General features: G+C 50.8%; 1 protein-coding gene and 1 long non-coding RNA gene across 2 annotated transcripts in view; one reads left to right on the top strand and one right to left on the bottom strand.

The window, feature by feature from the left end:
* The first annotated feature begins 1,269 nt into the window (after positions 1–1,269).
* LOC143695173 (uncharacterized) lies at positions 1,270–17,037 on the top strand. The gene is made up of 3 exons (XR_013184152.1): positions 1,270–2,063; positions 8,352–8,509; positions 14,448–17,037. It is a non-coding gene; the product is annotated as an uncharacterized LOC143695173 (long non-coding RNA).
* The window catches only part of ACAN (aggrecan), a 48,349-nt gene continuing 36,157 nt past the window's right edge, over positions 5,460–17,651 (bottom strand). Inside the window, exons 13-17 of the mRNA XM_077185558.1 lie at positions 9,199–9,357; positions 8,788–8,870; positions 8,335–8,479; positions 7,160–7,342; positions 5,460–5,739 (exon numbers count right to left, since the gene is read on the bottom strand). Coding sequence (XP_077041673.1) covers positions 5,654–5,739; positions 7,160–7,342; positions 8,335–8,479; positions 8,788–8,870; positions 9,199–9,357 — 656 coding nt within the window. The 3' untranslated portion in view covers positions 5,460–5,653. The remainder of the gene's footprint in view (positions 5,740–7,159; positions 7,343–8,334; positions 8,480–8,787; positions 8,871–9,198; positions 9,358–17,651) is intronic.

Genomic DNA, 17,651 nt, shown 5'->3' with positions numbered 1-17,651 from the left:
GCAGCCGCCCCGCCGAGCTCCGCTCCTCCCGCGAGCCCGCCCCTTGCCGCCGCGAGTCTCCAACGGGACACGCCCCCCACTTCCCCGTCGGACGGCACAGCTCCGGTACCGGCAGCCCTGCTCACCCCTGCCACCCCGCCCGCCACCTTCGCGGTCCCGCCACCCGTCCCCAGCCACTCCCACCATCCCCGCCTTTGCCATGCCGTCGGTCCCCGCCGTCCTGGCTACCGCGGGCCCCGCCCCTCAGTTCCGCCTCTACGGCCCGCCCACCAGCGTCACCGTGGCCCCAGCCCCCCAGTCTGCCGCTTCCCCGCCGCTGCCAGTGCGGCCGCTCCTGCCGCCCCCCACGTCCCCCTCGCCCGCTTTGCCGATACAGGGGGGCCGGCGGCGGCTCAAGTCCCGTCGCTGCTGCGCCTTTGCAGTTCACTGCGGCTCCCGGATCTGCGGTGCCGAGCACGCCTGGCGCGGCCGCGCTGCGTCCCCAGCGCCCCCTGTGCGCGTTGCCGCGGGAGCCCGCCCACCCCCCCCCCCCCCCCCCCCCCCGGCGTTCCAAGCGCACGCCGCACACCCTGAGCTGCCCACGGGCCCCGCTGCGGGACAAACCCCCACGGCTACCCCTGTCCCTGCCGGCGTTTCAGCGCAATCCCCCGGTCCCGGCACAGCCCCGCTTGCGCTGGGACCGGGGCGCCCCAGCCCGCCCAGCCCGCCCGTGCCGGCGCCGCGGCGCCTACACCGGTGTCTGCAGCCTCTGCCGTGCCTGCTGCCGCTCTTGCCCAGCTCCGGTCAGCGCCGCCCCTGCCCGCCGGGCCGGCAGCCGCCCCAGCCCCCAGCGGCTGCACGCCGCGGTTGAGCCGCCGACCAGCCCACCTCCCGCCATGCCGTCCCCCCCCGCGGCAGCCTCCCGCCGCCTCCACGCCGCTCCTCCCGCCTCCCGCCACCCCGGGATCATCTCCTGCTGACGAGGGGCCGCCCCGCCGCTGCCCGTGGGGCCGAGCCGCGCCTTCTCTACCGCGGCCCCCCCCCCCGCTTCAGAGCTGCTGGATGGCGCGGCTCCGCCGCCTCCTGCAACAACGGGCGTCCCGGCGATCCCCTCCATGACCGCAGCCGCGGCTCCGTTCCCGTTTCCGCAGCCGACTCATCCAACCCCAGCGCCGCTTCCGGGATCAGCCGCACGCATGCGCAGTTCTATCCCCACGGCCCCGCCGCCCCCCCGCCGCCCCCCCGCCGCCCCCCCGCCACTGCTTTGACCGCAGCCTTGGTGCAGCCCGGTCCCGGTTCCGAGCCGCTGCCTGCCGCTGTCCGGCCGCAGCCGGCATCCCTGTGCCCTGGCACGCCGCTTCCGCCGCCACCGCGTCTGTACACGGCACCACAGCAAGCGAAAACCGCAGCGCCCTGCATGTATCCTTCCTCTGCCGGGCACCGAGAGATCCAGCGCCGGCACAAGGAAGAAATATAAAAAGAGTTGTAACGTATAAAATGAAAGATCTTAATTTCTTCTAATACATTACCCTACCAGCTAGGATTTAACATTGTTTTCTAATTTTTGGACCGGTACCTGGGTTGTTATATGCATATATATTTTTTTCTTCTTTGATTTCTTTTGCTTTTTCTAGAATGACTTTTCTGTGGTCATGAATTTTCAACAATCTGATATATTAAACTTTCCACAAACACCCCCTTCGTTGGCCAATAAATAGTCTAAAGCCAACCTATTCTGATACACTACAGGTTCTGTTTGGCTTAGCTGACTTAATATTAACTCTAATGCTGGGCAGCTCCATTTGCTATCATTTCTATAGCTGCTTGGAGTCTTGTAATACAACTCAATAGATAATTTGGGGTCAATACAGAGTTAAATTGCTGTGCTGGTTTTACCTTTTCGTTTATTATTTGGTTTTTTACCAAATCTTGAACCGAATCTTCAAATCCATCTCTTTCCTTTTGGACATTCAATTCCAAATCTATTACCACTTTTTCCTAAGTTTCTTGTAATCCAATAATTTACTCTGTTTTGCCTACAGGTTCTTAATTTGGATGGATTATAACAGTGGCTGTTGACATAGGTAAGTGTAATAAAAGAGGAACTTTGGTTTTTTTCCATGTGATGCTTTCTGTAGCATTTGTGACATGATCTTGTTGGTATCCCGAAAGGGAAAAGACAACAAATGAGTGCCAGAAACAGGAATAACAGAGGTCCAGTATGGCTTATACTCCCACCTCCCATGCCTGTGAGGTTGCAACCCACAGCAGGTGTATTTGATCTTCTTGGTGGCAAAATACAGAGGCCAATCTGGTCTTGCCCTCTATTTCCTTGTCACTTTCTCTTAACTAATTTCCAGGCAAATTGCTTTGGACACCCTTTAATTGTGGTCTCTTACCCTTCTTCAGGTATCTCTCATTCAACAGGCATTAATAATTCCCATCCACAAAGCTAAGTTATTACTTTAACACTTTTTGCAATAAGAGCATAAATGTTGTGAACTACAATACTAATTATTCTCACAATTCAAGCATTTACTTATAACCCAGCTAGCATGTCCAGTATTGGAATGAATCAAATAAAGTTTACTGATGGAAATGGTAATTCCCCTTCTCCCCTGTACAATTCTCAGGCTAAGGTCAGAACACAAAAACAGTCTTGATCCTTCTATCTGGAGTATTTTTCCCCTAAGGAGATGTTTTATTCAGGCAGTGCTTGAAACCAGTGGTGTAAGCATTGTCTTACTTCTATGTGGCTTCACCGGGGCTTTGCTTGGGACACCACAGGATCCCACTAGCCCCAACAGAGAACATTTGTCCCCACTGCTGCCCCTTCCACATCGGGGGCAGTGCAGGCAGCTGGCACACCGCAGAGAAGGTGTGTGGGCACCATGTGGGCAGTGTGAGGAGGCACGGTGAGGCCATCACCCAGGCATGGTGGGCAGGCGGGGGCCGGGGGCACCCACCCCAGCTCCGGGCTGCGAGCAGGGGGTTGGGAAAGGCGTGTGTTTCCCTTTAAGAGGCAGGCCCTGGAGCTGCTTCCTCTCAGCCTTGCAAGAGCCCTAAACACAGTGCATCAGCCTGCAGCCTGCCTGCACGCCTGCCCGCAGCCTGCCCGCAACCAGCGTGAGTAGGGCTTGGCCCCAGTGCCGGGACTGGGGAGGGCTGGCACCGCGGGGCGATGGGCACCCTGCTTGCCGCGAAGGGCAGGGGGGGCTGGCATTGCCGTGGAGGGAGCCGGGCATCACTGCTGTGGGTGCCAGGCATCGCCGTGCTGGGTGCTGCAGCACGATGCTCACAGCTGAGAGCGTGGGGCGCGCTGCACATCACTGCAGCGCTGGGTTCCGGGGGGTCACCCGGCACTGGGGTGCAGGGGGAGCGGGGCTGGTGCCCTGCACAGCGAGACGTGAAGCTGCCGAGCCTCGAGCCCACCGTGTGTCGCGTGGGCAGCACGTGTCCCCGCGGTGTCCCCAGGCTCCGGGGCCAGCAGCGCCGCTGCTGCCGCGCCGGCTCCCGGGGCTGCGCCGGCACCCTGCGCCCCCGGGCACCGGCGCTGCCGGCCACAGTGCGTGGTGGCAAAGTGCGGCTGCACCCCACGGTGAGCAGAGGCACCGGCTGCAGGGGAGAGCCTGGGGTTGAGCAAGCTGCGGTGGGAGCAGCTGGTTTCACGCCCCGGAGCCTGCAGAGCACCACTGTACCCGGTATTGGACCCTTCTGGGTTGAGCATCTGCTCTCCCACAGCCCCCTGGCCCGGGATATGTTTGCAGGCACTCGTGAGCCTTGTCTAAGGGCACGGATGTCAGACCCCACCCTGGTCTGGGAAGGGGTCTGCCGGAGGCTTGCCGGGTGCCGGGCCCCCTCTGCCGGCTCCGGGAATGCTCACAAGCAGCCAATTCTGCTGGTAGCACCCTGGGGGGAGGTGGGGTGGGGGGAGGTTTTGTTTTGTTTTGTTTTGATTTGTTTCCTTTATATTTTCCACATCTTGCTCAGCAGCTGACACTTGCAGCTGCTTGGGGTGGCTGCCAGCTGGGCACCTGTCGTGGGATGTGTGCAAGGATGATCCCCATGGGCCACTGCTGCCACCCCACCTGGCCGTGCCACCCCATGGGTGGTGGCCCCTTCCTGCAGTGCCAGCTTGTCACTGACACCCACCTGCCCTTCCAGGCTGGTCCTGCCTCCCAGTTCATGAGTCAAGGCCATGAGGGAGAGAGGCAAGGCTGGATTTGACCAGGGCAAAGAGCAGGTATCTCCATTGCATCCTGGCCCTTCTTCCAGCCCCATCCATGTCCTGCTGAAGGATGCCATTGTGCCTGTCCCTGCTGGAGCACAAGTGCCTTATCTCTCTGTGCCCCTTGCCTGAACTCCATTTGAAGTCTGGTGCCTTCTTCTCTGAGCATTGGCTATGAAAAGATGTGTTTTTCTGGACATCTTCTAATAAAATGATGGAGAAAGCCCTGGAGTGACATGGCTGTGTCCCCATCTCTGTCCCAACACAAGAGAAAGGTTTGCTGTGGAGAAAGTATTTGGGGGTCCCTGGCTGTCTCATCCTTGGCTGAGCATTGTCTCATTAGTGCTAGCTCAGCTCCTGCAAGTGCCTCGTGTTCCCTCATTAGTGAGTGTTAATTAACCCCCTGGGTGTCAGGACTGAAAGCTGCAAGGTGAAGCAGTTCCTACTGGTCATGGGTTTTAGATGGGTTTTAGGCATGTGAGTTAACCCCCTCCCAAACTGAGAGCTGAGCAGGGAGGGCAGTATCCTACTCCAGGGTCCTTCTTCAGGGAGGGCTTGGGACACCCCTCCCACCTCCGTGGCCCCTTATGTGCTGCCTGGGGCTGAGCCATTCCTGTGTATCTTGGAGCACCCTCTTTGGGTTCTCCTTCCTTCCTTTTTTGCCTTGCCATAGGAGACCCCTCTCTTCCCAGCCCACCAGACATCCCTCTTCCTTATAAAAAAAAACCAACACTGACCAAGTGCCCGTTCCGATTTCGCTTTCTTTATTATTTACCATTCTTTCAAAATAGGATATGTTCAAAAATATAAATAGGTGCAGGGAACGCTGGTGCCCCGCACGGTCCCCTGGAAAGAGCACGTTGTGCCAGGACGAGTGCTGTGCTGCAGAGGGGGCAGTGGGGAAGCAGAGAGGGGCCACAGCCCCCAGCACCTGGGTCTCAGCATCCCCCTGCCTCCCTCCTCCCACAGCTCCTTCCACCACAGCCCCCCGGCCCTCCCCACCCGTCCTGACGTGCTGCAGCAGTAAAAGGATTCTGGAAAAAAAAAAAAAAATAAAACCCCAAAAGGTGCTGTTCACCCTGGAGATTAAATAACAGAAATAATTACATTGTTCGTGGATAAAATCAGGAAAAAATAATCATCTTTATTATTTAACTTAACCCCCTGCCCTTTGCAAACCCACCCCCCTCCCTGTCCCCAAAGGCACGAAGATAATTGGAACCGGACGGTTAGTAAAAATGCTGAGATCTAATTCGTTTTGCTTTGGTGCTTGGAAAAACAATTTTTTTTTATATGTATACACAAAGGTGGGTTTGTCTTTAATATAATTTTTTTTCCTTATATGACAAAAAAGCAACAAGAAGAAGAAGAAATCGACTCTGTTAATATAACTGTTCCGTTAAAAATCTCTCTTTCTCCCTTTCCCCCTCGGTCTCTCGCCCCGCTCTAATGGGTGCTGTGCACGGCGCTGCCGCTGGGTTTCGACCGGCTCCTGGGGCTCCTCTTGTATAGCCTGCGCTGGTAGCTGGAGGCTGTGGAGGAGAAGAAAAGGCACCTTGTTGGCAGGAGCCGGGACAGAGGAGCTGCTTGTCCCACGCTGGCCGCCCCGGCCCCTGGCTGCCTGGAAAAACACGGGCAGCCGCAGGCAGCGCTGCCCGGGGGCGCCAGCCCGCCCGCACACGCACAATCGGCCCTTCTGTCGCCCTGCCCCGGCTCTGCTTCACCCAGGGGACAGGGTGCTGTGGCTCAGAGAGAGCCTGGGCAGGAGCATCATCTCCACGGCTGCTTGTCCCATCCCTTCCCTGTGCCCAGCCAGGAGGGCAGCTCGTCCCCATCTCACACACTGCCCTATCAATCCTGAAATCCCCAACCCCAATATTCATTATAGTGGGATGTGCTCAGGGCACAGGAGGGGAAACAGCCCGGCCTGGCTGGCAGGGACAAGGTTTCTGCCTGATCTTTGCTGCCAGTCTCCCTGGAAGCTGGCGTGCTCTGGTGTGATAATTGCAGGAGGGTTTTGGTGGAAGCAGCAAAAGCTGGTTGGGAGCAGACCAGGTCTCTTGATCTCTGGCAGTCCATGTTGGGAACAGCCTGCAGCTCTCCAGACCCACAGCAGAGCCAAAGGAATCAGCATCTTGGTCTGCACCAGGCAGCCGCCCTTGGACACCTCCTCCATCCCTCCTTTCATCTGCTCCCTGGGCGGAGGTTTGTTTCTTAAGCTCATATCAGTTTTCCCTGGCTGTGGGACCATTGCTTAATCTGCCTTATCTGGAATTGCCCAGCAGGACCTGGCAAGGAGGCCACTGGACAGATGTGATTTGTCTGAGGCCAACAAAATTCTTGGGAAGCTGCAGGCAATCAGGGATGGGACAGGGGTGTAGGCAGGCCTGGGAGTGGGCTGGGACACCAGTGGAAGAAGGCTGACTGCCATCAGCTGGAGGCCTGACAGAAGGAGAGTCAGGAACCCAGCCCTGTGCCTTGGCTTGTATCAGCTGCAGGACTCCTGTCTGCTCCCAGGGCAGGGGGACACCAGGGAAGGGCTTGGGGGTCCCATAGCTCTCCATCCTCTTCTCTCTGTTGATGCAGGTTGTGCCAAACCTTTCAGAAGGTTTTGGCACAACCTGCATCACCCTTTCAGAAGCCATTTCTTTTTCCTTCTCTGAGTAGCCTGGGCCATTGCTAAGCTCCTTGTTGCCCTTTCCTGACTCTGGAGCTGCCCCTACTCTGCCTTGGTGGGTCTCCAGGGCAGTCCTGCAAGCCAAACTCTGTGGTTCCCACCTACCCCAGAAGATGTCACCTCCCATGTCCCTATCCCAGGGGAAACTCCCAAGAAGTCAAGAGAACCACAGTGTCCCCTTCTGCCTGGCTCAGAGCTATCCTGCCCCGCGATGATGCCCCGCATTCCCAGCTCCTTCCAGCTGCAGGGAGGCACCAGCCCCAGCCCAGACGTACGGTTTAGGCAGGATATCCGTGGCTGCTCCCAGTGCCCGTCGGGCTGGCAGCGGATGGTGGGCACGTGCCTCTGGATGAAGCCTGGCTCGCACTGGTACCGCACCATGGCGTTGATCTCGTAGCGCTCCTTCTTCCTGCCGAAGGTCCTGGCGTTCTCCACGGCAGGGGGGTCCCCGCAGGCCACTGTGGGAGGTGGGAGATGTTGCATTGCACTAAATAGTTTCTTTTAGTTGTTGTTTTGCACTGGGTTATTAGAGATTTGCGCTGAGTAGTCTTTATATTGCACTGAATAGTTTATGTTATATCACATGGTTTGTTCTTCCATCTCTCCTATCACGTGGCTTCTCCCTCACCCACCCCTGTCCCCAATACTCCCTGGTGATCTATTCCCTGGTCACTCCCTGCCCTTGCCCTTCCTTACTGCTATCCCATTAGCCCCCCATTCCCCTGGGATAGAATTCTCCCGCCATGAGCCATGAGGTCTCTTCCCAGGCGGGTTTTTCCATCTCAATAAACAGAGGACGTTCATCCCCAAACAGAGAAAAGCGCTTCTGGTCTTTTGCTTTTGTCTGTGAAGATTGTAGGGGCTGGAGTCCATAGCTAGCTGGAATGGACCCAAACAGCCTGTCCAGACATGGTTCTTACAGGCAGAGACTGGAGAGTGAGGGAGAGAGCACCAGCCTGGCTGAGCAGGGCAGGCTGGGTGGGCAAAGCCTCATCGCTCTTCCACAAATAAAACCTTAACTCCCTTTGAGATTGCCTCTGTCCACAAGGCTTAGGGGCAGAGGGATATGGAAATTCTGTGATTTGAAAATAAGCAGAGGTCTGCCTCAGTGCTTCACTCCTGCCTCCTGGAGGGACTGTGAGAGCTGAGCATCACAACAGCTGCCTGTGTCTGTGAGAGGGCACAGAGCTGGTATGTGAGAGTGATGCTGCAGCCAGGGTATGACTCTGCCTGGGGATGTTGAATCTTAATGGCTTGTCCTATTTAGTTTCAAGTCCTTGAGAAACTTTCTCCTGGACCCTTGACCAACTTCTGTTTCTAATTCCTTCTATCTCTTTGCTCACCCTTTGCAGTAACAAAACCCACATTCCTGGGCACTGGGCACTCTGCTCCCGACCCACAGCCACCTACTGAGTCCCCCATCCTTGCCAGTATGGCACAGGGTGCTGACCTGTTCCTTTCTTGCAGGTGAAAGGGAGGTGATAGTTGCAGGGAACGTCGTTCCATTCGCCTTTCTCGTGCCAGATCATCACAACGCAGTCCTCGCCCGCCGAAAAGAAGTTATCGGGTTGGTTGGGCCGCCAGTTCTCGTATTGCTGCCAAGAGAGGACAGTCCTTCAGCTAAGGTTGGGCCCTGGCCTCTCCTGCTCCTTCCCTCATGCTCACCCCACCTCTCCCACACCTCTCCAGCAGAGCCATGGGTTGCCAGCACTGCCCCTGCACCAGTTATTTCTGTTGTGGTGCTGCCTGGGATCCAACCAGCTTTTCTAGAGGCTTGGAAAAACCATGAGCCCTACAAAGTTTAGGGTTGCCTCCACTCAATGCCCAACCCATGTAAGCCATGGGGCCCTTCCCACCACCCCGAAAAGCTGGTGCCTGCTCGTGCTGTGGGCTCCAGGCTCACCAGGGAGTGCCCGTCGGACCAGCGGAAGTCGTTCTCCACAGCTCTGTCACTGAGCCCGATCCACTGGTAGTCCTGTGCATGACCTGGAAGAGCAGGAAGGGGAGAAAAGAGTCATGGTTGTCCTACACATTGCTGGAAGCATTTCTTTGTCATCTCAGCTGTCCCTGGCCCTGGAGCCTCTGGGTCATTCAGCTGCCTCCCAGTCAATATTCCCTGATCCCCTTTTTCCTCACATCATGTTTGTTCAGCTCCCTCCCCACTCAACTGCCATGAGCATGGGTGCACCCATACAGGGATGAGGCTTTGTCAGGACTCATGGTGATTTTTACACCACTTTGGACAAATCTGCATGTAGAGTCAGAGTCCAGTGGTTGGACCCATGCCCAGTCTTAGGCTGCCCTCAGCACTCACTGTTCACAAATTCTTGCTCCTCTGGGGTGATGATACTGCTCAGGTGGGCTTGATGTTGTCGGCATCTGGTCTCTGCATCCATCCAAGTCTCCCTCTCTTCAAAGTGCCTGTAGCAGTGGCCCTGGAACTTGGTCCAGCCTTCCTCACAGTTTTCCAAGTCTGGAACACACAGAGGAGGGATGAAAAGGAGTTGGTGCATGTGTCTGAAAGCTTTCAACTCACCTCTTAGCAGCTCATGCTCCCATGGCATGGGACAACACATGGTCACTTTCACTAAAAAGCACACCCTGACACCTTTGCCTGTAGGAATTCCCTGGGAAAGTTGTCAGAAGGCATCCAAGACACACAGAGAGGGCAGCCTGTGTGGAAGGCCCTGTGTCTGCAGTGACACAACCAGTGCTACTGGAAAGCTTGAATGATACAGACTTATTCCTGAGAAATTCAATCCCTGTGTAATGTTCCTGAAGTCTGCTTTTGAGGAACTGACCAAGCAAGAACACCTCTCTTCCCACTTGTGCTGGCCTGCAGAGTTTTCTTGCTTTGGGAAAACAGCCTCCAAACCCCATTTCCAGATGTTCAGAATCAATGCATATGTCATGAAAATGAAAGAGGGGACCACCAGAGGTGGTTCCATCACTTGGTGTGATTCTGGAGCTCTGGAGGAGAAACAAACCGACCAAGATGGGTGAAAAGAAATGGGGACAGAAATTTACCACAGTGGAGATTATCATTACTCATGGCAAGGTGAAGAAGATACTGCAACCTTATTTCTCTTTTGTTTGAGCAAGGCAGGAGAGCTTCCCCTCAGCTAAGCTGGTAAAAGTTTGGGCTTTCATCAGCTTTAAGGAAAAAACTCTTTTTCTTTCCTTGTAGAAACAAAAAGAAGTATTAATGCACTAATTTTGATGGAAATATAGGTTGCTTCCCGTTTTCTCAAAGATACATTCCCTGCTGATTTTGCCACAGGAAGCCACGTTGTGGAGATGACAAAAATGTCATGCTCTGTCAAATCAGTGGAGATTCCTGGAGTGAATGATGCTTCTCTCAGCTGCATCTTCCCTGAGAGAAACACAATCATTTTTCATGGCTCAGTTGAAGCATCCTTCCACGAAGTTCCAGTCTAGCAGAGAAAGTTTGCCTGGGGTGAAGATGTATTCAGAAAGTTCCCTACTGTTACAGAAGAACAGAATCACCCTTGACCCAAAGAGAGAGCAACTTCCATGATCAACATTGTTATGATCTGTGTGGAGCTTCACCAGAGACACTTGAAAAAGAGAAAGCTGAAGAAGATACCCAAAGCTCCTGCTTATGAATCTTAGAGAACATGGTGCTGTGAGGAACAAACTTACCAAATTAGATTCTCAAAAGCCTCAAAGCTTTTCCCTGGTGTGTTTAAAGCTGCTGTTAGAGGTTAGCTCACTGAGATGAGGGCAGCACTGACGGGAGCACTGGGGATCAGCTGTTTTGGGGGGGCAGAGTGGGAACAAGGAGGTGCAGCAGTTAGTGGGATTAGCTGAAGCCAGGGAGGCCGTACCGATCTCACACAGGTCCCCTCCGTAGCTGGGAAGGCAAAAGCATTTGAAAGAGTCGATGGCATCGACGCAGGTGGCTCCATTCACACAGGGGCTTGGGTGGCACACATCAGTGTCTGCAAGAAATCAAGGGCTTCCATTAGGGCTCTGGGAGGCAACTCCACCAACAGGAGAACTTGTTTCCTTGCTTGTGTAAGAGGGAATATCTGTTGTTTTGGGGGGATTTGGGAGGGTTGTGTTTCATAACATAACTGCTGCTGCTGCTGCTGGAAGAACGAAGGCAAGAGACCCAACCCACCCTGCAAGGAGGACATTGGCTTTCTGATGGTTGGACACCACTGAGAAGATATCAGAACAAAGCTCAGCAGAATGCTTCCAACACACAGCACTGGCTGTGGCAATTCTTCCTTGTCTGCTGCCTCTGTCTGATGCAGCAAACATGTAAACTTGTGTCTGTGTCTCCACCAGCTAAAGGTCTATGAGGAGGGATGTGGAATTCTTCCATAAGTCAGAAACATCCTCAAATAGGTCTCTATGTCCTAGGCAGTGTTCCTGGGTCCGTCCTCACTAATAGTTTCTTCCTAACCATAATTTAGATGAAGTTCTGCATCAAGAAATCTCTTCTCAGTGAAGATGAAGAAAGTGCAGAGAAGGAAAAAAGTGGGTTCAAAGGTCGTTCAGAGCCCCTCAGCTTTTTCTCTTTCAGGATCTCAGACCTGGCTATGGGCACTTACTCCTTAGTGAGGGATACTGGAGTGGAGTGACATTTTCCCCAGACCTGTCCCCACTATGTGCTCTTCTGGTTGTAATGAAGATGGAAGAAGCTGGTACATCTTTTCCAGCTGTGGACTCCATCTTGGTGGAGAGAGCTTTGGAATCAGAAGAAGGGTCATTCAGAATGGAAAGATTTCAGATACATTCAACTGAGAAACAAGGAGGAAGACTGAGGAAGGAAATGGGAACACATCCACGCAGGCTGGATTAAATGATGGCTGGTCAGATCCTCATGTGAGACAGCATTTCTTTCACACTCAGGAGAAATGTAAGGCTTTAAAAGTGATGACTCCATGCTCTTCTTGTGGATTACAGGGTTAGCCAGGAAAGATTCAAAGATGATAAACATGCTGGCTGTGGAAACAGCAGAGCAGAGACTCCCCAAGATCTGTGTTCATCTTCTGACTGGGGTGCATTTGGTTGGGTATTGTTTTCTTGGAGCTGAGGCCCAGCTGCTCAGTGTCCCCAGGCACAGGAGAACAGATGGGCGTTATACTCCCTGTGGCTGTCTAGTGACTCAGTGGCCAAGGTGTCGTACGTCATCTAAAAGCTGACATGTTCTGTAATGTGCCTAAGTGATGGGAAAAATCCTTTCTGACCTTGGATGGTAAATCTGTGTGTGCTTTGGAGCAAGGAGATTGTCATCTTTAGGCTGTATCACTGTGAGCAGTGAAATCATTCCTCAGATGGCTGATGAGCCTCTTACTCCAGTTTTGCTGTTCTTCTTTGAGAGAAAAAATTTTTCACTCTGGATTGCCCTTCTAAATCTCATGGATGCTTTTTGGATTTCTTTGTTCACTGCAAAATGAAGATAATCCCTTTTTCCATGATACTAGCAAAAACTTTGAGACTTTCCAGAACAAAATGGGAGTCACAAGCCTAGAGGAAGAATAGAGGAGCTGAACTTGGCTGAGTATTGCTTATTAGTCACACTTGGAGTTCCTAGAAGAAAGAGAGCATGGAGAAAAACGAGGTATCCTGAGTGATTGCAACTCAAGAGGCCCTTTGGGCTGCTTCAACAGCAGTGGCAGCAGAAGTTCACGTTGATTCCAGTGGGCTCCAGCTGAACATGTAAGGAAAGGCTTTTCCTTCATTCGTCAGGCTCCATGAAGTGGAAAGAACACTGCAGAGGAGGGGGGGAAGCACTCACAAGAGCTAAAGCTGAATGTTTAGCAGTGGATAATGAGCCTTCAGCTGTCTTCAGCCATGTGGAATAAAACTTGGCCTGTCCAAGATCTCTCCCGAGATGCAGGAGACCTGCTGTGTGCTGCCTTCCCTGGTCTTGGAGGAGGGGGGAGCAGGCACACATGTGCAAAGTCATTGCCACAGATTTCCAGCTGGGAAATAAGTCTGGAACAGAGTTTCCTTTTACAGATATTGCATATAATATGGTTGCACATATTATATATGCGGTAAAAACAAATCTCTGATTATAATATATATGTTACATATCTCTCCATACATATACATATATATTTTTGTATGTAACACATAGAGAAAGGGTGTGTACTTGTAGGTAATGTTGGAGAAAAAAACATCAAATACAAGTGAGACATAGACTGGTTTTTTCCCCCCAAAATTGTGCTTCAAATGGCTGGAGAGAAGATGTTTTAAACATCTCGTGATGATCATAAACACCAAACTCCCCTTCAACCTGTTGGGCTGCTGAGGCAGTGACCCTCTCTCCATCTAGATGTAGAATCCCCTCACCAAGCTGATATTGAAAAACTCAAATACATCTGTCAGGTTAGAGAAAGTGTTGCTGATTCTGATCCTCCCAGAAAATCTGGATCTCAGAGGTACTCAAGAAAGGTCTAAATGGTAAATTTGGCAGTGACATTGCCTCTGGAAATACTGGCAAATTGGTTTGTGGGTGTTTCTAAGATAAGGCACGTAAGCCACAAACACGATTTACAGGAGGTGAGAACTCCATTTAAAAAAAAAATCCATCTATCACAACAACACTTAGTGTTTGTTTTTTTGTTTTTTTTTCCCCCATAGCTTTTTATGTGCTATAGATGTGCCTAATTCCACATTGTTCGGAGCTGGATGAGGTTAGCAAATCAGTGCACACCTCTTCAGGCAGCTGCAGAGCCTGCAGCACGCTCGGACAGCACGGAGCCCGCACCTCCGCAGCGCCGGCTGCCAGGTACCCCGACACTCACGGGCTTAGACAACACCAGCTATTTATTATTTGCTTGGCTGAGCAGTCATCCAGAAAGTCAGCTCTGCTTTGCGATGCCGCTCAAGTGCTTATCAGCTGACACGGAGACGAGACCACTGCTATTATTACCCGAGCTAACAAAGGACAGCGATAGTCGATAGTCGAGGAATGCAGAGGGGAGGCAGCCCTCGCTTTCAAGAGCTGCAGCTGTAAAACAAAGGCGGGGAGAAAATGCCTCGCGGTGCGAAGAATAGGAAACCCGGTTAGAACGTGTTATTAACTCACTTCTTGAGGATAATGCAGAATTAGCAATTCTTCTAAAGAGGATTCATACTGCACTTAATATTGCTGCAAAAATTCCCCAACTTTACTGTTACAACAGTTTCTATTTTTTGCTACTAACAGGACCCAAGGTCTAACTTTTAGATGGCTTTTCTTTTGTAATAAACCAATTACAACAAAATGGACAATGTAAACCAGGTCTTGCATCTGGAAGATGTAAACTGTTGGCTGGGGGAAGCAAGAGGAGTCACACAGCTGCAACACAAAGTTTGAGTTTGTTCCACCATTTTCTCCCCAAGACTTCTTCTCCATTGCCAGATATACACTATATTTAGTCAGAATAATTTTCTTTGTGTGCAAATAAAAGCAAGAGAAGTATTCTTGTTATTGCTGCCCATGATAGGGGGAGGTTTGAGCTAGATCATCTTTAAGGTCCTTTCTTACCCTGACCATTTTATGATTCTCCTAATGCCTTTGAAAATTTTTTTTTGTACTAGATCATGGAAATTGGAAAGAGAGACCTGGAAGAAATGAAAGAAAAATAGTTTGGCCCTGGTTTTGCTCAGAAGGCGATGTAAAAGTGAACATGCAGTGTCAGTGGTGAGAAGGAAATGCTTTTGAAATTCTTCATCTCAAGCTGAGACAACAACACCAGAAACAATGCTACCATTTCCTAAACCAGTGCAGTCTGTGCATTTCTCTCCATGGCTGCCTATATGGAAGATGAGCAAGAATATGTACTAAACAAGGTAATCTTTGTGCTTAAAACATCCACCAAGGAGAAGCAGCTGGTGAACAGAGAGGATGCTGCCACCCAAACCCTGAACAAACTGTAGTTTCCCTGAAGCTGTGAGTAACAGGTTTAGTAATATATTCTATGATATTTCTACATCCTCCTGTTTTTGTTCTACAAAGCAGAAAAGGTCAGAGAGAAGGGCAAGGCATTTTCAGGATGCCAAACAGTGCCTGTTGTGCCCCTCACCCTTTCTTTATAGGCCTCCTTGTAAGTGCAATTATCCAAAGAGGGAATCAGAGACCAACTAGATAATTATCTCCTAGAGATTGGTTGAAAAAAAATTCAGGTACAAATTAAATTTGCTTTTCAGAGTCTGCTGGGAAGTTTGAACTACTGATCTGATAGCTCAAACATCAAAGAAAAACATTGGAGCAATTGTAGGGTGAGTCCTAGAAGAAAAGAATAGGATGAGTTGGGGAAACCAGTTCTCTCACATTTTAAGTTAAATGCTAGTATTGAACATCACGTCGCCAGCTACTGACTTACAATGAGCAATTAAGTAATTAAAGTAATTAACTACAATAATTGAATGAAAGCCTCCCTGCAGCAGAAGGGCCAGGCATTGCTGTAGCATTAAAAAAAATTTTTTACTAGAGACCAGGAGTTTCCAGGAGGACTTGTTGCTCTGGAACCTTCAATTTGTCCAACACTCTCATGGAAGAAGAGCTCAGGAAATTTGGATATCTCTGTCTCCAAAATATTAGGTATAAAAGTAAATGGATGTGGAAATAACACTAGTCCAAGACTGTAGGCTAGGTTTTGTTTAAGCAAATTAACTTCTGATGCAAAGCAGACAGTGTGTCCGGGGGACATCAAATCACCTGCTCAGCCACAAAGGGTCTGTGCCTCTCAGCCAGGACTGGCACCTCCATCTCCTCTTGAGAGCACCATTTGCACTCCACATTGGGTGGAACATTCTGAATCAGGGAAATATTTTCTTGATTCTTTTTCTGGATTATTTTCTCTGGACCAACAAGACTCAATCCCTTGGACTTCCAGGTTGTGAAGAATGAGGAAAGCCCATTAAGACCCTTCCTCATTTGTATTCTAACCTTCTGCTGTCTGGGGCCATAGGCAACAGACTTCATGGACTTGTTTCACCAGAGACAAGCAAAACTTCACATAAAAAGATGCCATTTCAGCACATTTCTCTTTCCCCCCACAATTGGAGTGAAGTTTTTAAGTCATTGACTGGCCTGAGAGCTCCAAACCGCAGCCTTTCACTGTAGTGCCAGCATGTTTTTCAGCTAATAATTATTTGTCTTCAAATGCTACCAGAAGCAAAAAGACCCGCTGAGTTGGCAAAACCCTGGGTGAGGAAGCCAAGCCTATGGACAATTCTTTCAGCTTGTGGGGTTCCTGTCCTCATGGAGGAATCAAATGCTGACTAAAGACATCTACATGCACAGCCTTCAATTTGGTTAAACACTAAAACATACTGGTGCTCCAAGTGTTAATCTTTGGTCTTCTGGCTCTGGCTTTTAGGGATACTTTTAGGCTCCAGCAGAGCAGAATAATATCATTCTTCTTAAATCATCCCACTAAACAGACTGCTGGATCTAACTGGAACCCTCCAACAACAGGGCCAGAGGGCAAAATACACATTTCTTCCTGTTCCTCAGCTCCTGGAAAGCTGAACCAACTTCACCTGTGCTTTAATGTCAGTGAAAATCCCTGCTCTGCATGGGCACCCATTGCACCCTACAAACCCTGAGCACAGCAAAAAGCACACACGTGGCAGCTGATAGTTTTTGCAAGAGCTAAATTTCAAAACTGGGAAGTTTCAAGTGAAAAGGCAGCCACAACAAGGGAAACAGCATTTTAGGATCCAGCCTATGGTTCTTCCATGTAGACTTCCCATGTTCACAATCCCCAGAGCTCTGTGAAAAGTAACAACCCAAAAAAGGAAACCCAGGAATCCTTTTCTTTCTTTTTTTGGGTACTTTTTTTTCTTTTGTCAACTCTTTGCTGTAATTCTCTAGAACAGGTTTGCCTTGTTTTAGGGGAGTTCTGAGTTCATGGTCAATGAACTTTTTTTGCCACCTGGATGAGTTTCCTTCATACCCTGACCAGGACTGCATTTAACTGTAGGGACATTGTAGTAAAGTTTACCAATAAAAAGAGAAGTTTTACCCTAGAATATCTTCCCTGGTGGGAGTACCAGCCATACACATGTGTTCAAGCCCATTTCTAATTTATAAAGTGTACAATTAAACTTCATGCAGTGGTTGCTTACCTCTTGCTGTCTCCTGCTAAGAAACCCCAGCTGCTACATTGTCCTCTCTGTGACTTGCAAATACACATATTCCTATTTCAGAACATTTTTCAAGATTCTTCACACATGAGCTGCTGAACACATGGTTTTCTTTCAAAATACTTCACAAAAATGTTGGCTAACAAATGATCTGAGGAATCTGGCAATCGCCTTGTGGTTAATTTTTAAAAAGAAAAAGCAGTGGAATAAAATACGTATTTTGGGGCCAATAATATTTTTTTAAATTTTTTTTTTATTTTTACTAAGCCTCACTGTCTTCCTTCCTTCCCCTCAACACCGCCTTTGCTGGCTTATTTTTGTCTCTGGGTTTGGACGTGGCAGTGGGCATGACCCAAAAGCAGAGGCTGCTTTTGCAAGAAGGGTTTTTGGGGGTCCATAAGCCCCGTACCACCCTGTGCTGTGCCTGGCTGGTGCAGTGCTGTGGGAATGACCCTGTTGTTATTCTGCCCTCGCCCACTCCTGCAGCATGGCCAGGGCAGCTGCTCAGCACAGGCAGAGGGCACTGCAGGCGTGCTGTGAGCAGGGCTGAACAAAGGTTTGTGATTACCTGTGCTCACAGAGGGAAATGCAATGACTCATTGGGAGCACTTAGGGGATGGAAATGACGTTAGAAACCAGGCTGAGCTTCAC

The sequence above is a fragment of the Agelaius phoeniceus genome, chromosome 13, assembly GCF_051311805.1.
Source record: "Agelaius phoeniceus isolate bAgePho1 chromosome 13, bAgePho1.hap1, whole genome shotgun sequence".
Classification (NCBI taxonomy): Eukaryota; Metazoa; Chordata; class Aves; order Passeriformes; family Icteridae; genus Agelaius; species Agelaius phoeniceus.
This window is presented reverse-complemented; position numbering and strand designations above follow the sequence as displayed.